General features: G+C 43.0%; 2 protein-coding genes across 3 annotated transcripts; both read right to left on the reverse strand.

The window, feature by feature from the left end:
* Window positions 1-649: 649 nt before the first annotated feature.
* Window positions 650-7,953, reverse strand: LOC119020458 (calcium-binding and coiled-coil domain-containing protein 1-like). Of its 2 annotated transcripts, XM_037099760.1 has the most exons (14): window positions 7,670-7,950; window positions 6,690-6,838; window positions 6,437-6,539; window positions 5,590-5,795; window positions 5,201-5,413; window positions 4,947-5,095; window positions 4,790-4,859; window positions 4,281-4,535; window positions 4,089-4,190; window positions 3,652-3,747; window positions 2,735-2,822; window positions 2,484-2,641; window positions 1,729-1,811; window positions 650-1,396 (listed from the first exon to the last, which is right to left on the reverse strand). In XM_037099760.1, exons 2-14 carry the CDS (start codon window positions 6,819-6,821, stop codon window positions 1,369-1,371), a joined length of 1,683 nt encoding a protein of 560 aa, XP_036955655.1. In that variant the 5' UTR covers window positions 6,822-6,838; window positions 7,670-7,950; the 3' UTR covers window positions 650-1,368. The 2 variants fall into 2 exon arrangements, with proteins under 2 accessions (XP_036955655.1, XP_036955656.1); XM_037099761.1 differs by lacking the exon at window positions 3,652-3,747 and having other exon boundaries at window positions 7,670-7,953.
* Window positions 7,954-9,270: 1,317 nt separating this feature from the next.
* smug1 (single-strand-selective monofunctional uracil-DNA glycosylase 1) lies at window positions 9,271-11,986 on the reverse strand. The gene is made up of 2 exons (XM_037102572.1): window positions 11,457-11,986; window positions 9,271-10,630 (listed from the first exon to the last, which is right to left on the reverse strand). Exons 1-2 carry the CDS (start codon window positions 11,781-11,783, stop codon window positions 10,100-10,102), a joined length of 858 nt encoding a protein of 285 aa, XP_036958467.1. The 5' UTR covers window positions 11,784-11,986; the 3' UTR covers window positions 9,271-10,099.
* Between the last annotated feature and the right edge of the window lie 481 nt (window positions 11,987-12,467).

Below are 12,467 nucleotides of genomic sequence, written 5' to 3' on the forward strand. Positions count from 1 at the left end.
ACAGAAACAAAACGTTAATTAATAAGAAAAAAAAAAATATTCTCTTAAGCTCTTCGATGTGAAATATATTCAGTCTGTATTGTGTGATTGATGAGATTTCATGATCTAGAGTAACTTTTGAAGCTGGAACCATCTTATCTCTGTTGAATTGTGTTGTTGTTGTTTTTAAACGGATGTCCTACTTTTTTTATATATATAATAAAAAAAACAAACAAACAATGTAGCATGCAAAATAACTTGTCTTCAAGTTCAGGGATCCAGACACCTAATGAGTTTTCTTTTGAATTGGACGTGACCAAAATAAATCTGAAACACACACAGAAAAACAAAGACTGGGCTGATCTGCCCTTGTTTTTACATTTGACATTTTTAGCTTGTTTATTGCCTATTGTTTGCTTATTTGTTATTTGTTGTTGTCTTTCTTGTATTTTGATAAAGGTGCTTTCTGTTCTCAGAACTTTTGGAGTCCAGCTGTCTTCTTCTTTACCCCTCACCTCACTCACCTTCGCACAGAAAACACAGCGACTGTTTTTCTCCAGACTGAAGTTGTATGCTTTTAACGTACAGTGTTTATGCACCGTCAGGGCGATAGAAACGTACTCAATACTCATAATGGTATTTTCACCAAAATACAAAACAGCCATGAACATGTAGTCATTGTCATATTTTATTAAGGAGCCCTTTCTCTCCAACAGAAGCTCAGAAAAACTAAATAAACAAAAGCATCAGATAACATTTACTCTCGTGACCTTCCAGCTCAAGGAGCCGCAACAGAACATTTCACGCTCGTCTGTAACACACACACACACACCCACACTTTTGACACAGTTTTAGGATTCACACTCACATGCAGAGGTTAGAGACTGACATGCTACCAAATCGAGATGTAAATGTATGAAATTCACTCGTGGCATCCTTTTTCTCAAAACGGCTGCATCCGCATTTCAATCAGCCAAAAACGTGACAGCATATCAATTCTCATATTATAAATGGGGACTAGAACAAAGTCAAAGACAGTCTTGGACGCTGAGAAGCATATGAAGGAACACATTGTTACTTGCACTTTATGTTCATCCTGAATTTGATTCATTAAAAAAAACACTAACATTATCACACTATTAAAACAAATGTAATTCTCGACAGTTAAGACTTACAAAGCGGGCCGTGTTTTCTTTGAATACAGGCACTCATGAGTAAAGGCTCTACACTGTATATACTGTATAAATATATATGACCTTTCTGAAGACCATTTTCTATATAGAAAATACACAAAATACTAATAGGTGTTTTTTTTTATTTCATGACCCACATGAACATGAGCACTGCAGTGGTAAACAAGCAACATGCCATCCATCAACCTTCTTCATGTTACCACATAGGGGAGCCAGCCAGCTCACTGCAGGGAGACAGAGAAGTGAGAAGGTTTACAGAAGGCAGCACTGTGTGTGAAAAAAAGTTAATCAAAGCCATGTCTCTACTCCTGTTTGCTTAACATTAACGTATTTCATTACAGCTGCTATTTTTATTCGTATTACAATGTCATTCCAGCTTTTAATTTTTACTGTCTAGAGCCCAAAGTGACTCCTTCCACAAGAAAAGAAAGTGGAGCGACGTCTAAAATAAAACAACAACCGGTCTGCCAGGGAGGAGAGTGTGAATGAAGTCATCACATAATATTTTTAGGAGAGGTGATTTGCATTGTGGCTGGTAGAAAGCCAAAGTTGTGACCTCAGAATGGGGTCGACAAGTCCTGGTAGGTTGAGTGGCTTCCCTTCACCGGCGCTGTCCTCACAGTCCTGCCTCGGCACATCCTGATCGAACAGGCAGAAGCAGAGAGTCAGGTGAACTGCATTCAGTCATTTAATAATATATACGAGACACAAAATATTTGTTCGATCAGTGGTTGTGTTTGTGTTTATCTGAATGATCTGTTACTGACAAAACAATATACATGTTCATCAAAAATATATCTTAGATGTGCATACTGTATATCTGCAAATATAATCCCAAATGAAGTGCTGTTAATTTTAAACATTTTACTGCTGAGTATTTGTAGAACAAGACATAATAACACATGGATACTAAACCCTAACCTGGAGTGTATTACCGTGGTCTATATTCTGTGACCCTGATCAAGTTATGGTCAAAATAAATGTCTACAATAGCTTGCTTGAGATAACACAATAACATATCGTTTCTGTATTCACAGATGTTAACAATGTGTATTTGTCTTAAGAAACTCTTGATCTAGTTGAGCTGCCGAGCAGTGTTCACATTGTTTTGACTTCTTTCTGCCGGTCAGCATTTTTTTTTAACACCTTGGTTTTCAACAATAACAGCTGGTGCTAAAAAACCCCACAGGACGAGCAAGCTCCAGGTCTCAACTGGGAAACTAGTCAAATATTTGCCCACTCAGGTCGGCGAGCTCTGTATGCAGGTGGTGTTAAACCCTGTTTGTTTTAGGTGTGAATGGGATGGCATACCTGTCTGTCAGAGGCTGGTGCGTCTTCTTTGTTCTGGGTCGGTGTCTCAGCGGAGGTCTCGGTGCTGTCGGGCAGTTCCAGGTGAGTGGGCGGGAAGTGAGTTGAACTGATCGATCTCGGGGAAGCATCCTCGTCGTCCTCGGAGGAAGAGCCTGGAGCTGTGCGAATCAGTGCAGAGCCCTCGCTTCAGTACTCATGACAGTGCAGTGAACAAGCACAAGTGCTGTGTTCAGAGAAACTTCACTACTCACAGATTCGTGCGGGAGTTTCTTCATTTGGTTTAGTTTCTGGCACACTGTCCAACCTCTGCTCTAAATGACGGATGTAGCTCAGCAGGTCCTGCAGATGTAACATTTTAAACCCACAGATTTCAAGATGAAGAGGCGGAAGAACCGAGTGATAAAAGACAACATACTGTGTAGGGTTAATTTACTTGTATTTTTCAATCATGAAGCAGGTCTATGTGCTGTGTAAACACTCTGGTCTCTGGTCTAAAGACTGCATCTTCAAACGAGCCATCAGGACTTTCTAAGGCTGTGATGTCACAACTATACAGTTACCGCCCTCAGCCATGACCCCAACACAGCTGTGCTACAAACCAGCAGAGCTGCAGATGTGGAAACACGCTAAACGGTGTCTGCTCATGCCTCTCAGAGCTGACTAATAAGAGCAGACTGGACTTTTTTGGAAGAGTGGCCTTAAAGAGACAGAGGGTGAATAGAGGTGCTGCAGCAATGGACAGTATCATTAAAAACATATGTAGATATGTTTTTTGAACATTGAAACATGTACAACGACTCTATTAGACACCTAAAATAAGAAGATGAAGCTGAAAGCTGACCACAGTATGGGCCCTCTCTGTTGATTTGAGTGGTATTTAAAGGTCCAGTATACAACATTCAGCCTCACTAGTTGTCAGGAAACAGCTATTGGCTATGTAAAGATGTAGTGTAGAGATGCTCTGAGCAAAGACTGACATTACACTCTGACTGTGTCATTATTATTATTATTATTATTATTATTATTATTATTATTATTATTATTATTATTATTATCATCATCAGCATTACTATCATCCAGCTGTTCTGGTTTTTGTTATGTATCGGGTCTGGCCACACGTGCATGTTAGTGCATGTGAGCCCTCCTCCTTCATATGTGTAGTCCTTGCCTGTCTGTCGGCCTGCTGCTCCTCTCTCTCTTTCTGGGTTTTCCTCAGACTGGCCTTCAGCTCCTGCAGCTCTCGCTTCGCATCGCTCAGCAGCACCTACAGGGGGCAGCATCATTACACTCAGACCATCTGAACACCCACACGTCTGACCAGGCCCTTCCTCTTTGCTGCTGCTGCTGCTGCTGCTGTTGTTGTTGACCACATGACGGTCAGAGGAAATGTTTACTCACTGTTCATGGAAGCCTGTTTATTTGTGCCTGCGTGTGAGAACTTGCCTGAACTCTGGCACCGTTTCCAAATTGTGACCTGAGCAGCCGACGGTGCGGATTTCGTGGCACATGAGCAGTTATATTTAGATCTGAATGTGTTTGTGCACGGAATAATAGTGATTGCAACACAGAGTGCTTGACTTGACTCGGCTGCAGTCTCTCACTCACCAGCTCTGCGTCGAGTTTCTCCCTCTCCGTCCTCTCCTCCTGGAGCCACTCCTCCTTCATCTGCACCTCACAGCTCAGTTCTTGAAATTTCTTCTTATCCATCTGCATGCAAAGAAAAGCAAAATAACAGAAATGGAATGAAACGATTATATCAGGTGGACATGCAGGTCGCTGCATGTCCAGGAGTCTCACCTCCGCTGCGTGTCTGAACGCTTCTCTCTCCAGGGCCCAGTTGGCGCGCTCCTCCCTGAGGAGCAGGTTCTCCTCGGACAGCTGCAGGGTGAGCTGGGCCACCTGCAGCCGGGCTTGGTGCAGCTCGGTGTGGGTATGGCTCTGACGGGAGCCCAGCTCCCTCAGCTCCCTGCGCAGGCTGTCAACTACATGTTCACTGACCTCCAGACGCTCTTGCAGCCCTTGTATCTCCACCTGAGCAGCCTCGTTCTCCGCCTGCAGAGATGCGAGATGTACAGGGGTGGCTGTCACAGTTATGGCTTAATTTAGCCACAGGAGGTAACAGGAGAGTGAAAACCTCTCAGGTTCTTCTCTCAAGTAAATACAATCACCTCCGACGCTGACAAGATGACACCTAACCACCCACATCTGGCCTGGCTCCAGTGGGTTTCTGGGTTGGAGGACTGAACAGAACTCAAACAGACTCTCTGACCAGCCTGTGAGTTCTTGACAAGAGAAGAAGTAATTACCTGCAGAGACTTTCTCTTTTCCTCATCATGTTTCATTTGACTGGACATTTTCTTCACCCTCTCCTTCAGCCTGTGGGACAAACAAGAAGGTTTGTTTTAGGCCCAAGGAACCAAATAAACGGGACAAATGTTTGATCTGTACCTCTGGAACACTCGCCTTTCCAGTTCCATGTTTGCGCCATTGTCCCTGTCATTCAGGATCTTGATTTCTTCCTCCAGGTCTTGGATTCGCTGCTGACTTTCTTCTTTTTCAGCCATGAGTTTATCCAGTTCAGCGGTCAGACTTTCCTGACTGTATTTCACATCCTTACAGTGTCGTGGAGAGAAGAGCAATGATTAGGGATCTTTTTTTGGTGTATTTTTTGTAATTCAGAACATTTTGGAGGTAAGAAGGGACTGGTGCCTTGGTACCTTGTGCTTTCCCTCTATCTTCTTCATCGACTCGTAGGTTTGTCTCATGTTGTGTCTGAGCTCTGAGATCTCCTCCTTCATTGCTTCTCTCTCGCGCTCCCACTCCATCCTCGCCGTGTCACGGCTCTCTTTCTCGCTCTCCGTCTCCATTTTGGTCAGATCCAGAGCCCGCTGTATCTCCGCTTGTTTTTGCAAGCACTCCTCCAGCTGACTCTGGTCACAACACGGGGAGAGAGGGCAGAGAGGTTCATATCATTTATTCCACGCACCAAGACATGTCTGTGAATATATATCTGTGCATCCACTCTATTGTTCTGAGGAGTCAGTGATGAGAAAAGTAGTTTATCAGGACGGCGTCAGTGCAGTGCTCAAGTGTTTTTTATCCGCACCTGCAGCAGCTGAGCCCTGGGGATGACGAGGAGCAGGTCGTCCTCCTCTCCGTCCTCCTCATCTCGCTCCTCTTTCATCGTCTCCAGCTCCTCCAGCGGCTTGGGGGCGCAGAAAGTGAAGGGGCGACTACGAGCACACACCTCTCCCGCCTTATCCACGTATACAAACTCATACTCCACAGCGCTGGGGCGGGGCAGGTAGGATGCTGCATCAAGTAGACACGAAGACACAGAGGTAAGACTTAACGGCAAAACAATGTAAATATTGGCGTATGATAAGACTTCAGTGATCATCAGAAATCAGCTTATTGAATTATTACAATTAAACCTTTTTCTGTGTGTGACCAGCATTATGGTGCAGAACCAGCACCCACTTTGTCAAAATGAGAACAACAAGAAACTGAGATTAGTTATGAGACAATCAGCTGTTTACACAGAAAAGATCACATGTGTACTATTAACATGATATCAATATTATGCATGTGTATCAGTGTAATTATCACGATTATGGTTAATAATGATGTATACAAATGTATCAACATTAGAATATACTGAAAGTATCAAATGTAAAAGTACTCATTCTGCAGAATGATCCAATTCAGAACAATGTTTGCCTCTGAATTGTAGGGGAATAAAAGTATACAGAGGCCGAAAGCAAAAATACTGCAAGTAAAAGTAACTAAAATTGCAGTCCTTATTTCCTCCACTGCAACAGAGCACACCTCTGACCACATCCAAACATCAGTGATGCCATTTCAGAGTGACTTGTTAAGGTCAGAATATCAGGATGATCTACTGAAACACTAGCTGCCTCAAATTCTTCATGAATTCTACTTGGAAATCTTACCGTGGAAGTTTACACAGCAGTTGACAGCGGTGCCCTCAGTGTAGCCTTCAGGAACAAGAGCCCATGTGTACGTGTAATACTTTTTCACTGAAGGCCAACCAACCTACACCATGATAGGAAACACATGTTCAAACCACAAGACGTATAAATGTGCATCTCTGTCACTGCACAGAACTCATGTTGCTGCAGCGATTAGTTTTTGTTCTGTGTGTGTGTGTGTGTGGAGGAACGACTCTAAAGTGCGCGAGTCTACCTCGAAAATCCCTATCCAGTCACTGCTGCTCCACTGATGCTCAGCGGTCAGACTGTAGTGGCAGTCCACTCTGGTTTGGGGGAAGTACAGTTGCCCCACATTTCGAAACACCACCGCGGGCTGTTTGTCCATGTTGATACGGAGCTGCGCTGTTTAGGAAGAAAACATACATGGATCGAGTGAAAGGTGCTCCAGTTTCAGTCTGGAGGAGGACAGCTGATGAAAGGTGATAGCTGAGTCAGTTCAGGAATGCGGCTTGGTCGTGACACCAGTCGCCTATGGCCCCATAATACGTTTATAAACAACAAGCTCATATACCTACTGAGTACTGAAGGTATATTCCATGTAATCTGTTGAGAAAAAAGAGCTCTACAGAGCTCTGTTCGTAGCTCTCAACACTGTTCTCAAAATCTCTTTTTTTTTCTCATGTCTATATTTCATTGCTAAAACCCACCAAACTGACATCATATCTGCATTCAGGCAGCACAAATCAAGAGGCAATACGTAGGTTTGTGGAAGAAATTCAAACTCAAAATGCATCTTTTCCATAATTGAATAAACAAGCTGTTTCAATGGGAAAAATAAGGTCCCAGAACACTGTTAGAAACTGTAAGAGTGGCAGGGTCTGCCACATATAAACAGAGTAAAACAGTATGAAACTGTGTTGTCAGTTAAGGTCAGTTTGTTAATTCAGTCATGAAAACACAGTTTGTTTTTTTGTTTTGGCATAAGAAACATTGTCACTGAAGATTTCTCTTCTGATTGAAATGTATTCCCCAAAACTACTTTGTGCTCCTTTAAAACATATTTTACACTTTATTTGACAATAATTTGAAATGAGCTGCTCTTGAATAGAATATGCTCTATAGAATATAAACACATATTCATCTCTGACAGGTAAGTCTTATGGCTTTCTAAGCACAGTATGTCATTTAATTCTTCATAAATTACTGAAGTTTGTGCTGTTAATCTTTTCTTACCTTATTCTGCTGAGAAATTAGTGTCCTGTCTTTCCTGCTATCTCATAGAGGATAGAGCTGTGCATCAATCTTCAGAAAGTGATGAGTGATCCCATCGGGTGCAGGAGTTTCACAACATCCCCTCAACCACGTTGGCCTCTCGAGTCAAACGAGTGATGCTGAGGGAATCATGGGAGCTGTAGTTCACGAGCACACAGCACATCAAGGTGCAAAGCGTTGCTGCAGACTTCAACTCCCATTACAGGGCAGTGTTAAAGGATACAGGATCTGCCGCTGGTAGTTAATGCTCATTGCAATTCTCAGTAGTGGATGAGAGGGAAGGAGGAGGAGGGGGGCAGCTTCTCTCTGAATAACAACTTAAGTGAACCCACTGTCCTTTGATCAGGGACAGAGATAAAAAGAGCAGATCCCCACTATGGTGAAAACCCATTTCTGGATCATCATTTACAGGGTTGAAATGTGTTGTATTTGTTTGAAATTGCAGTGAAAGTACTGAAATAGACTTCATGGGGTTCAAACTGTGCTTTGTGACAAACTCATCAGGCATTTTCATGTTTTAATTTAGATACAGACCACAAATAAAATGCTCTGCCGTTTGATTTCACTCTCTAAGTGTTTGATTGCGCAAGAATCGTGGTCCCACTTGTGATCACTTGATGGCGCTGTAGTTTAGCACCAACCCACATTCAACAAATGAGAGGTGGTCTTTGTGAATTCACTTAAAAGCAGTAGTCAACAATAGAGCCTTAAGATTATGATGGCTGACAATCTCTGTGTTGTTTTATGACACAACTCATTTACATATTGTTATTATAGAATAAATGACATCTTCTGTCCTACTAACTTTACCTATTGACACCTCAGCCCCTCTGAAACCTCTCTACACTCTCTGCACTCCATGTGGCATTACTGGAAAACATTATTTAAGTTCCTGCTTGCACTCGCTGGCAGGCAAAAACTGCAGAGAGAAGAAAGTTTAAAGGTCTCCACTTGCTTTGTTCATATTGGTCAAATCCATTGTCGTTTTCAGCTCCAGGTTCATAAAAATCGGCTGATGTTCCAGAAAAATTAGACATCAGCAGTTTTTGGCCGAAGGGCTGGAAGTGTTTCACAACAGACATTTTGACATGTCATAGTAGAGAAAGCATGGTTCTATCTTAGCATCCCAACTCGCATGCACACAGCCAGGAAGCAGCTGAATGGAACTCAGCCAGCATAATTAGGTGTGAAAGGCTGATACAGTAGGCAGCTGTTGGTGCATTAAAGTTGCTTTGCGATCCACTGATCGCAAACATGGAGAAATAGAAGAATATGCAATAGTAATTCCTATAGCATTGCTCACTACATCCAAGCCCCTCTCGCACCCTCAGTTGTGTATAAACTACAGGTTATAAACTTATTTTTAGAATGCAATAATGTGAAATTATTCATATCTACAATGAGAAGGAGTTATTTATCAGTTATTGGTATTGGCTGGACAAATATATATAAACAATATATATAAATCATGCAACACTGATATTACAATGTCAATATGCTAAATGAGCCCTAGTTGTCAGTTTGCCTTCATCTTAGTTGCACCAGAGGAAAAAAAAATAAGTTGTTTTTATCATTTAATATCAAATCTTTATTGAAACAATAAAGTCTTCAATTCAGGGGGTGTGTGTAAAGACATAAAACAAAATAAAAGACGTTTTAAAAATAAAAAGCTTGAAAAGAATAGCCGTGGGGAGTCCAGTATGAGCGAGATGTACAGGAGTATTTTTACAAAATATTTTTTGTGGTTTCATTATGACACATTGCCGAATGATAAAAGCTACAGTAGGTCTGTAAATATTTTGTTCTTTCTGAGGACGTCATTCTGTAAACATGCAAAACCGTGTTTGTTTCATGTATGCTGAAGAGTTAAAGTGACAGATGTTCAGCTTGATAAATTATTACCTTTTGTGGGTAAAGTAAAATGTCTAATATGTACAATCACTGTACATATTTCAAATATTTCTTGTGTTCATGTTTCTGGGTCACCATGTGTCCCAGTATGTATCATAATTAGCCAATGCATTTAGGGACGGCCTGTAATGCCTGTTGTAAAGCTGAATTTAAAGTTTCAATCCCCACTTTAAATCTAGAGCTTCTGCTCTAAACCAAACTAAGTCAGACAGATCTTTACAGAAGAGGACGATGTGCAGTTGCTGAGCAGATGCTGAGCATTAGTGATGACAGAGGTGGAAGGCATTAGTGTATTTCTTTGTGTCCTTGGAGCTGTGAGGAGAGATGTGTGCATGTACTCTTTAGGAGTACACTGAACAGTGGATCACATTACACAAACACTGAGTCTCTTTCTCACACTCCTCACACCCTGATCCATGTCAGAGTGAGTGTAGCTTATGCTGCTATTGATCAGATAAGTGTCAGAGGAGGTTGATTCGCTCACTTGTTGCTCAGCAGCGACATGACCCCAAGTTCTTCCAGCTTGCGTTTAGCTACATCCTCCCAGCCCTTATTGGCCAGCGGATTCCTAGGCGACGGATGCATGATGCCCTCAACTCGTACACTGACATCTGCAGCAGACAGAGCTCGCCGTGCCCGTTGCTCTGCCACTTTTCCAACTCCTATCACCATGGAGACTCCCAGTGCTACCACGGCCTGGCACAGCGCAATGTCACAGAGGCCCAGGAGCTTCTCTCGTTCCCCTACGGACAGCTCAGGAGGGGTTAAATTCTTCCCACTGGCGCTCATGAAGATGAGCGGGCACAGATTGTGCACAAAGCAGTGCCGGAAGAACTGCGCTGGTTCACCACAAACCTTCCTGAAGAAGCCCCAGAACCGTGCGCCACTCACTTCACTCTGTTTGCAGGCGAGTCCTGTGATCCGTCGCTTTGGGTGCTCGTCAAGAGGGTGACCGACCTCTCCGGTGATCTGCAGCCAATCAACAACTGACTTCACTTCGCCAAAGGGGACCTGCCAAGGAAAAGTGGGTATTTTTTTTAGCTTTTGTGAACACATTGTAGGGACAACATTGAGCGATAACAGTAAAGCAAGATAACATTGATTTAAACAAGTCAGGAATGAAGCTTTGTTATAAGTAACCAGCAACATGATGACATCTGGTGAAAAAACAGGGAAACAAAGCTCAAACTGGGTGTGCAAGTAATAAGGCATGAACAAGAAACAAAAATTTAGAAGCAAGATAGGACTATATTCCTTCCTAAACAAATGTTTATGTCACTCATGTTACACAGACAAATTTACCCTAACCCTAACCCTAACCCCTTCTAAGGCAAATATGAGCTGTGTGCCTCTTTCGACAAGACAAAACAGAGAATAATCCAGTATTAGCCTCTTAGTTTCATTTGATAATCTTCTTAAATGGGCAACTTTCCAAATAAAGTCGTGTTTAATTAAATCACATTGATCACTGATGATATGAGTAGCCAGGGAAGCCTGTCTTGCCTTCATCAGTCATGAATCAATATATATGACTCATGAAGGTAATATTCATGTTGTGTGGCTTCATCACGCTGTGATCACAAACAAAGAACCAAAATAAAACCCATAGCTTTCCTCTGAAAGTGCTGACTTGTATATAGGCATATAGGAAGGCAAGTGGTCAAATATGGAGATATTTCATGTTTTCAGGTAAGGCTGGCCCTGCTCAAAACGAGGCTTGTTGTTGTTTTGGTTAGCTTCCGCATTTCGCAGCCAATGGGAAAACATCGTGGGTGCGTAATGCGTAGCTAAATTATCGTGCGAAATGCAGTTCAGTGAATGTAACTGCTGTGGTCACCCCGGTCTGTGCCATGCCGAAAGGTCCTGGATTCATCCCCAGGAACAGGACCCTTTGTCCGCCCTGACAGTACTTCTCCACGTAGCAGCGGTGGGTCTCCCAGGCGTACTCCAGCGGGTTGTAGATGTACCGGACGGGCTCGCTGAAGGTGAGCTCCCGGAGGAGAGTGTTCAGCTCCAGTTCAACCTTCAGAAACCTGGAGGAGGGTGTTACGTTGACCTCCGGGGCTGCTAGTTTAAATCCCTGCACCCCCGACTCGCACAAAGGTTTCTCCGCACCATCTCCACGCGCGAGCTCAGCCGTTTCACCCGCATTGTCATCCGACATCTTTTACAGTAACCGTGTTAAATGAGAAGACGTCTGTCAGATAAAAGCCTGGCATTAACGTTACGTTTGACAGCTCCCTCCAAGTGTCGAAATCACACAGCGCTGGAGGATTGTTGTGGTAAATCTAGAGTTATTCCACCAGTGTGTTCTTCTTCTGCGCCTTATTCGTGAGGCTGCGTTCAATGCGGCTGCTGCCCTCTACAGGAACACTGGCGTCATCACAGCAAAAGGTGTTGGTGCGTTCACGCGCTGGCGAAATGTACGGAAAAACGTAATACCGACTGGGAGAATTCAAATGGTTGCCCTCTTAAGCCAGAACAACGTCACAGAGTTACGGGTTGACACACATGGCGGGAGAAAGTAAGCTCTGACTTGACGGTAAGAAGCTGTTATATCATTTCCATTACACTTAACCTATATACTGAAAACTGCTGCCAGTGTGTTGAGCGACAGAAAGTGAAAAACCACTGGGACAACCCCAGGAGTACCTGAATGCATCATTAGTAAGCAGCAATGTTGTGCTCAAATTGTCGGAGATCACAAAGATAATGGACAGATATCTTGTTCAATTTACAAAATTACATCTAGGTGACTCCAAAAAACACTAAGCTAACCAGGGCAGATGCAACCCTCTGACGTAATGTGACATTAAAAAAGGTCTCAGGATACTCTGCAGGATCTGTA

This window comes from Acanthopagrus latus, chromosome 6 (assembly GCF_904848185.1).
Source record: "Acanthopagrus latus isolate v.2019 chromosome 6, fAcaLat1.1, whole genome shotgun sequence".
Classification (NCBI taxonomy): Eukaryota; Metazoa; Chordata; class Actinopteri; order Spariformes; family Sparidae; genus Acanthopagrus; species Acanthopagrus latus.

Coding starts and splice junctions, on each gene's coding strand:
- LOC119020458 (XM_037099760.1), bottom strand. CDS start 6,821: ATGGACAAACAGCCCGCGGTGGTGTTTCGAAATGTGGGGCAACTGTAC. Junction 5,096..5,200: donor AGATAGAGGGAAAGCACAAG/GTACCAAGGCAC, acceptor CGACACTGTAAG/GATGTGAAATACAGTCAGGA. Junction 4,191..4,280: donor CGTTCAGACACGCAGCGGAG/GTGAGACTCCTG, acceptor CTTTGCATGCAG/ATGGATAAGAAGAAATTTCA.
- smug1 (XM_037102572.1), bottom strand. CDS start 11,783: ATGTCGGATGACAATGCGGGTGAAACGGCTGAGCTCGCGCGTGGAGAT. Junction 10,631..11,456: donor TCGGCATGGCACAGACCGGG/GTGACCACAGCA, acceptor TTTCCTTGGCAG/GTCCCCTTTGGCGAAGTGAA.